Raw genomic sequence first — 13,572 nt, 5'->3', positions numbered from 1 at the left:
AGATGTGAATACGTCAGAGTTTTCTTTCGTACTGATTTTATTTGGTAAAATGTGAGGTATATATACAGTTTCTATTAGTACAATTGCTTACTTAGGATCATAGGCTTGTTTGATTAGTTCTAAGTATAAGTAGGTATGGAAAGATATTTATATGACTGTCGTAAAGCGATTATCATTCAGATGGTGTGACATTTTACAATTGCAGATCATTTTGAATGTAATTTATGACTGTGTTATCAATATAACAAGATAATGTGCATGCATGTGCATGCACGTGCATCCATCTGTCTGTTGAATATTTATTTAGGTCAGCGGTGCATATCTCATATTTATTGGGTTAATTTGAGACTATTTATTTAGGTTTCTGAGAATTCTTAATACCTAATAAAAAACTTAAATTTAGGTCTAACCATACGGTATGATGTTTTAAATCTAAATTGGTCAAAGCGCTACCACTAAAAAAACCGGTAAAAAAATATACCAGACTTTAAAGATTCTTAAAAAAAAAGTTTTGCCAAAGAAAAAACAAATTATTATCAAACCATTTCTAATCCATATCATTCAGATAAACTTAGTATGGATCGAATCGGCAAAATCGTTTCGAGAAGTGTGAATAAGAATGTCCTGGGGAACGCGCCCATTGACTTAGCTGAACGATTGTTATTCGATAAGTATCTTATGAAGGTGTCTAAAATGTTGGAACATATTAAAAAATTCCTTAAGCCCCCTTTAGACACGCAAAATATGTTTGCTACGGATTGGGCCATATATTTCGCTCTGTGCCCAGTATGAGCAAAGTAGACCAAAGTGCATACTCTCTGGTACACTGTTTTGTGTTTGTTTACATCGACAACATACATACATACATACATACATACATACATACAAAAACATTTGTTTGAATCGCGTTAGGAGTTCAAATTTTGTATGAAAGCAGGAGGAGTGTGTTATTTCAGAGCACCGCAGGTCGTCTTCGTTGTCAGGCCAGAAACTTATATGACATAGACACTTATCTGTTTTGGAAACGGTTCATTCTGGATGTTACACAATACAAAAGATATCGATTCCTAAGCGCGAGTATTGGGTATCTATGATGAACCCGCAAAACCGCCGTAAAAACCAATAAAATAATAGCCTCAAAAAATGTAAAATTTCGGAAAACGATACGAAAATTGGCCGAAACTCAATTTCAAAAGCAATTAAAACATAAATGGAAATGAAAGTGATTTCAGTCATTAAAAGTTTGAAATTAGAATTGAAACCTTAATACGGTCACTCTGGCAGCGCTAATGAATATAATGCACATTGAAAGCGAGAAATGCGTACATATGTATTTACATGCAGATGTATGCACATATTCATTCATATGAAAATAACATTCAAATTAAAACATCTGCAAATTTGTATACAATTGTATGTATATATGAATACGCTTAAATGTTTAACTTATTTTTTAAATATCAAGTTCATTAACAGCCGATTTTAGCTGGATCATGTTTAAAAATAAATTATATTATATAATTAACGATTTTGAGGGGAAACTCAAGACCTCATGCCAAAATATGTTGACATATTTGGAACAAGTCCAGCTTACTGGTTTCCATTCCATTATTCTCGATTTGGTTCCATGGCCAGGGCTGATGGTCCCTGCACTCCTGAACATCCGTCAGAGAGCAGGGGATTGGTCGCACATGGCCGCTAATCCACTAAAAGTCTATAACCCCGACTATACATACATATGTACGTGTATGTCGCAAATAACATTTGTTTCGATGGTTAGTTCCTGTATGTATTTCCGCAGCTTTTGGCTGTTGGATTTCCGATCTGGCTGGTGACTCTGGCTGCAGCCTGTCCTGTCCCTCTGCTTCGTGAGGAGGCTTCGCTTTTGGAACAATCGCTTTATGAGCTGCAATTAAAGCCACAGCAGCTGTTCAACCCATCCTGCTGCTGTCGTTGGACCGCCGCTTCCGTTGGTAAGCTGGCTGCTGTCCTGTTGCCATTAGTGGACGGCAATTAGCAGCAAATAAAATAATTTCCGATTGTAATCGCCAAAAATGTAGTACAAGAAAAATGTAGTAAAATATTTGAAACCGCAACACACCCCCACCACACACTACATCCCCACTAACTTCATGCCACTTCCCTTACCTCACGCAATCCTTTCTCCCACACGCCGCTTATGAATTTATTATTTGAACTGGAAGGGGCAATGCAGAATAATAAAAAAAAAGAGTGGTTTTCTCAATGGAGCCAGGATCGAGGGCTTTACCCGCAGTCCTACTCCATTCAATAGACTGCACTCATGCAAATCCTCCGAAAACATCTAAACAGGACGACTAACATCATTAAACACATGAATGTGCCAAGAAGTATTTGACTGATTTTGAGTGCTACTTATATGTGTGTATCTACATATTTTCAATACTTACATTTTTTTTTTGTATTTTTCATCAAAGAGCTACCTATTAATAATGACCCATAAAAGCGGTTTGCAAGGGTGGTTTGATTACACTACTCGACTAAATCGAACTTTTTTTTTCGCTTCGAACCACACCGACTTTTTCTGATAGAATGAGGGCTTTACATTTTTTTTCGAGTATTCGCCATTTTTTTAAAAACCGTAAAAAAAATGCTTTGTATTTTATAGCGTAAAATGTTTAAAAACGTTAAGCTAAAACCACAAAGTGTTTGAGTACACTTAAAGATGCCTTCATTAGCTATAAAGAATGCACTTTGGGTAAAAAGCCCAAGAGGTATTTATCCAAAAAATAGTTAGTTAGTTAGACTTAAGCAGAATTTCGGGGAAAAAATGTAGTCATTTGGACCCCGCCTACCACCCTCCCAAATACGAACTGTATCTCACTTACGTCGTATTTATTACAAAGAAAGGTATTCAACAGATAAATTATGATAAAACATCCTTTAAAACATTTTAGAACTTTAAAAAATATATTTGATTGACTGATTGAATGATTGTTTGTCTAAAAGTATTTTGATTGGAATCGCTCCAACGTCCAATTGAATTCGGCTTAGTACTTAACGACTAAGCAATAAATTGGATAATTTTTGTTTAAATTGTAATAGTTTCATCTTTAGTTAGTCAGTTTTTGTTAATACTCTTTAAATTACAACATTTTATTGCGACTGCTTCACGATTGTTGTTGGTCCTGACCTCCAGCAGCGCTGCATGAGTGAACTCATAAGCATCTGCAAAATTTAATATTTTCCGAAAAGGGGCAAGAACGGGCCAAAAGCATTAACAACTCGTGATTCTATAATATTTGGTTAATAACGTGTAACTTGAACTTCTGTGCAGTGGTGTGCTGTGCAAAAGTAATATTCCACAGAAAACACTTACAATTGTTAGTACCAAGCTTAAAAGACACACGAACAAAAAATTGGACAATTAAATAACTACACACAACTATACAAAAACATGTATTAACATAACAATTAAGTTCAATGCCCCGACCTCCTCTTTCCTTATTTTTACTTGCATAAAAACTTTGTAATCGAGCTACAATTACAGCTGCAAGTTGCTCAATTTTTCCGGGACTTTTTCACAAGTCAAAGCATCTCAAAATCAGCCCACTTTGAAAGCGCGCAAAAAACATATGGTACTAGGTAAAAATCTTCTAAAACCTGTTTTGTTCTATCTGGATATTTAGGAATCATAAAAGTTAAGTTGCATTCAAATATTTTAAACGAAAAAAATTACATAAATACCTAATATTCGGGCTTTTTACCCAGTGGAATAATAGATAGATGGACATAGATACTTGAAGGGTGTGGAAAAAAAGCCTTGCCTCAAAAAAATAAACCGTGGAAAAAGAACAGATTCTACAAATACTTTAAAAAAGCTATGCCATAGAAACAATGAGAAGGGACGTGTGAGACGCTTCTTACGCGTCACAACTTTTATACCCGGCACTCAGTACTACATCTGCACCGTGGCGGTGTTTTGTCAAGCTTAAACTTTTTTCTTCATCTGTCATCTACATCAAAAACACTACTCACGCCAACAAGCTACTTTAGCTCGACCCCTTTCCTTAGAGCCACACACTGCAAATCCACGGCAGAGGCAGATGCAGAGGTGGCACACGCCGAGAAGCAGAGTGTGAATGAAAGAATGTGTAAAAATCAAATATAAGCTGCGGGACGGGGTGGGTTTAGCCACTGCAAATTAATTTCTTCATTGTGGCTATAATAATGATCCAATCGGATCCCAATTGTGGTGATCTGATATATATGGTCTTTCCCTACGGAATGGCGTTTTTAGTTTTCTTTTATTTTCAAAATTGTAGATTTGGGAGGTTTTCGCCCTTTCGCGGGGCTAAAGGGGGCGTGGCTAATTTTTTAAATACATGTGTAACAGTGTGAGCATACAGAAGTCTGGATGCAAATTTGGTGGCTCTAGCTTTTATGGTCTCTGAGATCTAGGCTCTCAACAAGACGGACGGGCGGACGGACAGACGGACAGGCGGACGGACAGACAGACATAGCTCAATCGACTCGGCTATTGATTCTGATCAAGAATATTTATACCTTATGGGGTCCGAAACGTTTTCTTCTGTGTGTTACATACATTCACTTTGTGCACAAGTACATTATACCCCATTTACTCTTCGAGTACCGGGTATAAAAAGTTGTTCTGGATTGAAGCGGCAAAATCGTCTCGAGTAGTGTTATCAAATTTGTAGCTTGTTGGCTGGAAATTTTTGTCCAATTTAAATTTTCTTATCTGAAAGGGGCATAACGAGACAGTGAGACGCACCTGGCCATTGTTGATTTAGTGAGGTGACCAAAAGCGCGATAAGTGTGATAGAGTTGATTTTATTGATTTTTATAGCTCACTGGGCTTACAGCTACCCCCAGGCAAAACCCCGAACCCTGCTCTCCCCTTGAACCATATATAAGTTCCCTGCGGGCCTGGCTAATCCTTTGCGGAACATTTTCATTTTATGCCGACGCTGCACAGTGGGGAAAAGGGCCAATCTGGCGTCATTAAATCATGATTCAATTAGCCAACATGAATGACCCTCTCCAGAGATCCGGTTATTAGCATTCGTTCGAATTTCCACACTTCCTCGTGACTTTTTTCCCCCTTCGCTCACTGGGCTCTTGCGGACCACTGTATCTGCTCAAACCTGCGTCTAGAAGAATGGCAAGCTATTTCTGGCCCAACATGCCCCATTTCTATTTATGCATGCATCGACGCCCATCAACAAGGTGGCGCCCCCTGCCGCCCCTGCCGACACCTGCCTCATCGCCGACGCTCTAAACGAACCGGACCGGGATGGACTGGATCGGGCGAATACTACGAGGAGCCGTTTGTGCGGTCAACTGCACTTTATATTATGGTTCTGGGCATGTAGTAAACACTTCCGACAAGGATTGGGAAATCCTTGTTAGGGGAAATAGTCAAGAAGGGCAATCGCACAAGATATATTTGAGTAAACCAAAATGCGAATCATAGCCTCATCGACATTACATCAGCATTGAATGATGGATGCATACAGCAAAGAATTCCGTGAATGGAACTGCCGAAAAGAAAACGCTCAATCAAAAAGCCACATTTCCATCTCCGTGGGAGTGTCTTCATGGCCATAACACAATGGCCAACACAATTCTAGATCAACGGGCTTTTCAGTGCATATGTATGAGTATCGGAGTGTATCGGAGTAGTCAGTTTGTTAGTGTTAAGACTTTAAAGGAAAACGAGTAGGAGTGTTTTGCAAAATGCTTCGTACGCGCTACAAAATTTATACCCGATACTCAGGCAGTGTGTCTGTATCTTACTGATTTTTATAGAGGGTATATTGTATTTGTGCTCTAACTCGTATAGTCTCTGAGAACTAGCCGACAAACAAGACGGACAGACGGACAGACAGACATGGCTCTATCGACTCGGCTATTGATGCTGATCAAGAATATATTTACTGTATGGGGTCGGAAACGCTTCCTTCTGTGCGTTACATACCTATTTACTCTTGGAGTACCGGGTATAATAAGCTGCTTGCAGTATACAAGGAAGTCAATGTAAAAAATCGATTCTCTTCTACTTTACCATTTTTAAAAATCCGGGCACAACTTTTTAAGTAAAATATGGCATTGCTTTGCATATTCCCATCATTTTTTTTTTGATTCAATTTAAAAATAAATTAAAAATTGTATTTTACCCTGAAGAAAATGCGGTGGTACGCCCATTTTTTCAACAAACCTTCCTTTCACTATTATAGACTCATATAAAAAAAAACAAAATCAAAAAATATTTTTTCGTTTGGTAGTTATTAATTAATGCCACAAAAAGTGGTCAAATGCCCCATAGTGCTATGGTGTTTGCTAGCTGGGAAAAGCGTAATGTATTGCCCATAAAAATCAATTTTCCGTAACCGTACCAAGGCGGTACAATTGTATGCTTGCGGGGAATGGAAAATATGAAGTGGCTGGTGGAATGGGAATACAAGAACGGCGTATGCTACTGCATAAACCGGACGATGGATATCAGAAAAAATTCATTTGCATACTTTCGAGCCACTTCACTCGCACATACATACATATGTACTTATATATGTATATGTATATAACGGCCACCATTTCTCGTTTTTTCTTGTCGCTGCTGAGCGAAAATATTTGTTTTAATAGCTAATATGAACATATGTATGTATGTACATATGTGAATACATAGATACTATTGGGGACATGTATGCCTGCACCAACCATCTTTTAATATACATAATGATACTCGTAGCTATTTTCGCAGTCTGCAGTGTGTGGGTCTAGGGAAGGGGAGCGAGCTAAAGGAGCGTGTTGGTGTGAGAAGTGTTGTAGATGTAGATGACAGATGAAGAAAAAATGTTAAATTTTACAAAACACCGCTAAGGTGCAGATGTAGTACTGTGTGCCGGGTATAAAAGTTGTGACGCGTAAGAAGCGTCTCCCACGTCCCTTCTCTGTTTTTTTTTTTGAGTGGGCCATAGAATACCACCACAGCATGTCATAGCTTGTCGTTTGAGGCGGCTAAGAAGACACAAAGAAGTTACACTAGGAAAGGGGGCTAGGACTAGGCGATAAGACTCTGAATATCATTAATTAATTTGGGTATGGGTCGGTCGATTCCTCTCGAGAGCGCTAAAGCAGCTCGTAACCTCCTGCATATCCGGTATCCCACGGAGACCAGTAAATGCTTAGGATCGGAACTGAAACAGAACCCCATTCTATGTTTTGAACCTCAGTAGACGGAGGCTTCCTCCTGCCGCCATTAAGATGGTGATGCAGACTTGGATGAGCATGGCTCCCGACTAGCGCGGATCGAACTCAGAACTCTTGACCCCGAAGGCAAGAGTCAACCATAGAATGGCCTCACTGCTTGCACAGATATCCATGGGATTAGTAATGCGACTGCACAAGCCATAAGGAATAACGGCCCGGGAGCTGGGACGCAAGGGCATGGACAAATTAACTACAGACACAAACACAACAACTGAAAGCGAAAATGCATTCGTGAAGAGCGGAAGGCTTTCGAGATTACCGGTGGAGGTGTGACCATCGGTCGCATCGGACAGAGTAGTCCAGGAGAGATTAAAAAAGGACCAGAGGAGCACGGCGCTCCGAGACCTCGAAAATTCTTAAAGACGGAAAGACGCGCTCTATTCACCAGCTGATGGGGAACTCTATAGAGAGCATCCGCACGCTCCACGAGCTGGTGGCCATCCAGCTCCACGACGAAATAGCGAAGGCGGTGACTCGCACCCACCAGTCCTGCCAAACATCTCCCTTGTTAAGGACAGCGGTGGAGCCGAAGAGAAAGCAGGCGAACTCTTAAACGCCTAGCAACAAAAGGAGCAAATGGATAGACGGCCAGAAGACAACCAGTTCGGTCGGCACAGACGCAGAGCCAATCAAAGGATCAGTCGATTCGGGGCCTCCAACCTCATCCCCCAAAACTCTGGATGGAACCAAGTGGAGAATAGAGCGAGAACGAGAAAGCCCAACACTAAGCCTAACCGGGTGCTGACGGAGAAGGCACGCCCTGATGCCATCATCATCGCGGGAAAAAACCCGAGCAGCTACGCAGAAATTCTGAGAAAGCTGAAAGTGTACAAGAAGCTCCAAGGGGTCGGCGACGCTGTTCAAAAAATCCGCCGTACCCAGAAGAGCGAATTTTTAATTATTTGTTTATTTAAATTAACAATTATCTGCTAGTTATGGAAATTAAGGAATACAAATAAAGTAAATATATGTACAAGAAAGGAAGGAAAGATACAATTTACAAATTTTCTAAGGTAAGGTAATGGTAAACGGCTCCTTGTGTTGTGGAGTCCACCCAAAAGAACAATACACCAATATCGGGCGTACCAACGAGACGTTAAGTATTTTGGTTATACATATACGGATCATCAAACTCTTTCGACCAACGCCTAATAAACGCTAAGACTCCCTTAACTTTATTAACCGTTGAAGCAATATGGCTATTAAGACATAGCTTGTGGTCAAAAGGGATTCCTAAGTCATTTGATTTGGAACACCAAAACATGGTGTCCAAGAGAGTAGGAGCTTGCACTTAGAATATTACAAGAAAATTACTTTATTCGAACATCAAAAACTAAAAGCTTAAAGCAAAGTTGTAGGCGAGTATGCAAGTGATCGATATATAAAAAAGTCATGTTGCGACGGGGATATTAAACTAGAGCATGCGTGTTGCAGTTGACGAGTCACAAGGTGCTCGAGCAGTTTTGGAATGACAGATAGTTTTCCAAATCGGAACTTTATCTGGACCCGCAGAGAAACCTATGTCAATTGATGACTGTACTTTCTTCGAGGAAGGGAATGGAATATGTTGTTAGCATGAGGTAGATAGTATGGATAAGGGAAGTCATAAGTATCCGATGAGTAAGAAAGTCGGTTGAAAGAAGGTGGAAACCAAATCTGCAATACCCTGAGCGGAGTTTCTGTCTTATCCTGACTTGAATTGAGAGCGAAACGAAGAATATTGAGCAATGACAAACAAAGGACCAGTTATCTGGTACTTTTTGTAGAGGCGGGATTTTTTATTTTTTAGGTAAGACAGATACTTGGAAAGCCAGAGAGATTTAGAGGAAACATATTCGGTGACTTCAGGGACTTCAGGGGCAGAGTATAATGTTTCGTAAAACAAATTGACAGTAGGCTCTTTATTTGATGAGGACTGAAGAAACGACCAATCAACTTGCGAGAGATGTAGACGAGATCGATCAAATTAGTTTTGCGAAAACACTTTATATGACCTTTTGAAGGTAAAATGGTGTAAATGCTTGAAAACTCGATTCCTATAGATAAAAGAGGATGATGCGGATCTTCAGGAAAAGATATCGGATTGCCTCTTACAACCGTTGCATATTATTTCTGACAGAGTTAATTTGGGCAAGAGAGACGTCAGTTACCCCCTCGACGAAATCATCTTGACTTCCAGTTGTTGGCAAGAAAAAGATGGCATGTTGAAGTCACCCATAACTAATATCTGATCATCACAGCCTGTTTGTAGGAGGGAGGCTTCCTGTCGCTGCAGATAAACTCCTCGGAAAGTCCAAGCGTCCCGAAATGAAGAGCCACAGTATATTCGATATTATGTATGTACAGGCGGTTTATTAAGCACTCGAACGGCGCGGGTGTAAAATTTTTGGTATGAAATCGGAAGTGTGTATGTAGAGTATAACTTCGTATGTCGACTCGCTTGTACCGGAATGTACGGTGGTGATTATGGAAACTGAGCTTAGCTTAGCGGCTAGCTGCCCGCCAGCTCGCGAGCGCCAGGAAAGAGGAAGAGCGCGAGAGCGTAGGGAGTGAGAGCGCGAGCGAGCTCCGGCTGTTAACAACAGTCCGCTGCTAACTCGCTGATGCTACTTTCAACACAGCCTAAAGCAGAAACTACAGAATGAATTTGAGAACGGTGGTTCAAATAGACAACAGGATCAGATCTGGAAGAATATAAGAACAGGTCAAAAAGATAAACGCCGTTCCAATACGGATTTTGACTGCAACGAATTCAATACCATGGATGTTTTCAAATGGAAACAGCTAGGACGCAAATGTTGTTTTCATTGCAATAAGAACCCCACCAGCAAATTATAGACGATCCATTCTATGGGTAGTGAACTTGTGGACGGAAATTTCATGATAGGAGACTAAGGAGTTAAGCCAGGTTTCAGTTATATCGATAGCGTCGAATTCAAAAGAGGCATTGTCCGTACGTATTTTAGACAATTTACCTAACCACTGAAAACCTTCTGATATTACATGGACAAATGGTTCCTTAGATTCTTGAAATCTTAGGGAGTGTAACTCAAGTATTCTGGGTAGAATCTCTAGGAAGATTTTCATGCATAATAGTGTGCTAAGGCCATGCAGACGGTTCCAAAGTTTTGGATACAAGAGAATCGGGAAGAAGGATTTTGAAAGATGAGATATTACGCTTATGAGTAAATTTAAATTAAGTTATATTAAATTTATCAGGCGGCGATTAAAGGTAAGAGCTTAGATGTAGTTTGACATCATGTGGCTTCTGATATAAATATGTAAGACGAGAGACAAAGATTGCTTTGCGGGGGACCACCGCCCTGAGTGGAACTTCAGAAAAGTCCGAAGTTAAATTGACAGGGGTATGGATTTTTAAGGCAACTACTATGTTGTTAGCCGTGAGAAAGGTTGGATCCATAGGTGAAGGTTGGCCACTAGGAGTAGAAAATGAGTCCATCGGTTGTAGGTGAGAGGCAGAAGTCCCACTAGGTAAGACCAGCAGTATTGCGATTCCAAAGTAAGAACCTTCTCGTTGAGAGCATTGAATCGCTTCCGAACATCTCGTTTGCCTCATAAAGGTGCGCATTTCCGCCTCAATATCCCGGCAGGCCAAACAATACCAAGAAAGACCCATGCGTTTTAATATTGAGTCATTAAGACGTCCAAACTGACCACCTCCAGCTAATTTGATATGAGCGTAATTATCAGAAAGCCAGCAGCTTAGGTAGGAATCACCGTTAATGGTGCCACCAAATTCGCATTTCTTTGCACTGCAGATAATAGCCATTTTCAACAGCTGTTGGGTCACGGTGCAGAGTCAGAGAAAATACGCACTGAGAGCACAAGTTACATAGATGAGAGACCAGGCAGCAGCAGCAGGAGCACGATGATCAGCAGTGAGTATGTACATATGTATGTACATATTTACTGGATAGACGAAGTGACGAAAGCTAACGGCGAACTCTAATAAATCAAACCATAAACGAAGAATGCTGGCGGCGCGCCATGAATGCGAATTCGCTGTATCTTTGAACAAGGATTGATTGGGCCAGTTTGCACGATGGCTCGCTGGCTATTCTGGGTCTAACTGGAGGAGGGAAGGTTGCAAGGAAATTAATGACTTTTGGATGGAAACTTCTGCAAGGAAAATATAAAAAAAAAAAAAACGAAAAGGGACGTGTGAGACACTTCTTACGCGTCACAACTTTTATACCCGGCACTCAGTACAACATCTGCACCTTAGCGTTTATTTGTCAAATTTTAAATTTTTTCTTCATCTGTCATCTACATCTACAACACTTCTCACACCAACACGCTCGCCGCCTTTCCCTAGACCCACATACTGCAGACTCGGGGCAGAGGCAGAGGCAGCGATCGCACACCAAAATAAAAAAACAAATATAAGCTGCGGGACGTGGTGGGTTAAAAGTCGGAAGAGTCATCGGCAGGGAGAGGGCAGAGGCAGAGGCCGAGTGAAGGAGAAGCAGAGTGTGAATGAGAGAATGTAATAAGAGCAACAAATGCTGCGGGACAGGGTGGGTTTAGCTACTGGAAATTAATTTCTCCATTGTGGCTATATTAATGATGAAATCTGATCCCAATTTAGTGATCTGATAGATATGGCCATTTCCTACGGAATGGCGTTTTTAGTTTTATTTTAACTTCAAAATTGTACATTTGGGAGGTTTTCGCCTTTTTGCGGGGGCGGAAGGGGGCGTGGCTCATTTTTGAAATACACTGGTTTCAGTGTGAGCATACAGCAGTCCGGAGCCAAAATTTGGTGGCTCTAGTTCTTATAGTCTCTTAGAACTAGCCGACAAACAAGACGGACAGACGGACAGACAGACATGGCTCTATCGACTCGGCTATTGATGCTGATCAAGAATATATATACCTTATGGGATCGGAATCGCTTCCTTCTGCGCGTTACATACTACCGTTATTCACACAAATACAATAGTACCGGGTATAAAAACTTGAGCCATTATGGCCATCTCACCCATTTAGAGCAGCGTTTAGATGCACTTGGTGCATCTACCATGGGTGGCGGTGGTGGTAGAGGTGGAGCCCCACTTTTTGGTTAGACTTAAGCCACGTTGATCTGGGACTATACTTTGACTGCTGTGGAAATTTCATTCCATTTAATACATCCTATGTATCCTATTCTATGTATATTAAAGTTTTGGACTGCCAAGCCAGTGATTGGAGCGCCTGGAGCGAGTGCAACAAGAGCTGCGGCAGCGGACTGATGACCCGCAGCCGCCAGGTTCTGCAAGTGGCCCAAAACGGGGGAAAGCACTGCCCAACGCTTTTCCAGACGCGCTCATGCCAGGGCTTCTGCTGTCACGGACACCACGAGAAGAAGATACTACGTGGTGAGTTTCTTTTATATTCCCACTCCATGTCAATACACGGGCTGTTGTAATTTCAACTTCGTGAATCGCTCAGGTTTCCCTTCCAGTGTAGTTTGTGACGACGCACAATTTTAGTAGGATATAAGTAGTAGTTATAATTGGTAGGTTTACGTATTTAGCAGGGACACTAGTAGGATGTATCATGAAGTTATTTGTTATCTTTGATTAAGTTTTCACTAGGAATTAAGCTGTTTTATATATTTTATTAAGCATTTATGAGAGCTAATTATGAAGTTTTGGTTGTAAGTTTATAATTTTCATTATTATACTGCAAAGACAAATTCTGAAGGAATAACTTAAGTTCAAGCCCAAGGTGGTCGGAGAACGGAGCAGAGAGAGACCAACGGCACGAGCCGATCGAAGAACGGAGCAGAGAGAGACCATGAAGAAACTATAGATTCTTCATGAGAGAGACCTACGGCACGAGCATACAGAAACTATATAAGGAGGTCTCGTCGGAAAAAATTATGGAAACGTGCGAGTGAAAAGTGCGAGTGAAAGGGCTCTCGCTGTAAGTGTGACGGCAACGACAATGGAGTGTGCTGATTAATCATATGAAGGCAATGTGAAAAAACATAATAATTGTTTCATAATTTAATTTTTAATAGTTTGCTACATAATAGTAGTCTGTGTTCTGAAAAAATAAACATTTTGAACAAATTTGAAAAAAAAAATTTTGTCCGCAACCAACCTTCCGCGTCGACAAGCAAACGTACACTGAGAATTGTGAAAAGCAGCGCGAAACTCTGCCACCGAGAGGCCTCCTTATGTAGTTGCTTTATGCTTATAGTTTCTTCATGGACGCTGGCAGCAGCCCGAGAGCGGCCAACAGCAGAAAAGGCCACGGGCGTTGGCAGTCGCTGCAGCAGCGGCAGCGCAGCCT

At 40.9% G+C, this 13,572-nt stretch overlaps 1 protein-coding gene across 2 annotated transcripts in view; it reads left to right on the top strand.

The window, feature by feature from the left end:
• Positions 1–13,572, top strand: part of LOC117591287 (thrombospondin type-1 domain-containing protein 7A) — a 178,337-nt gene that overhangs the window by 136,399 nt on the left and 28,366 nt on the right. For both annotated transcript variants that reach the window (XM_034284487.1, XM_034284486.1), the window contains one exon: positions 12,456–12,650. In XM_034284487.1, the coding sequence (XP_034140378.1) occupies positions 12,456–12,650 (195 nt within the window). The remainder of the gene's footprint in view (positions 1–12,455; positions 12,651–13,572) is intronic.

This window comes from Drosophila guanche, unplaced genomic scaffold (genome assembly GCF_900245975.1).
Source record: "Drosophila guanche unplaced genomic scaffold, DGUA_6, whole genome shotgun sequence".
In the NCBI taxonomy this organism is placed as follows: domain Eukaryota; kingdom Metazoa; phylum Arthropoda; class Insecta; order Diptera; family Drosophilidae; genus Drosophila; species Drosophila guanche.
Note: the sequence above shows the minus strand (reverse complement) of the source record. Positions and strands in the feature narration are given on the sequence as shown.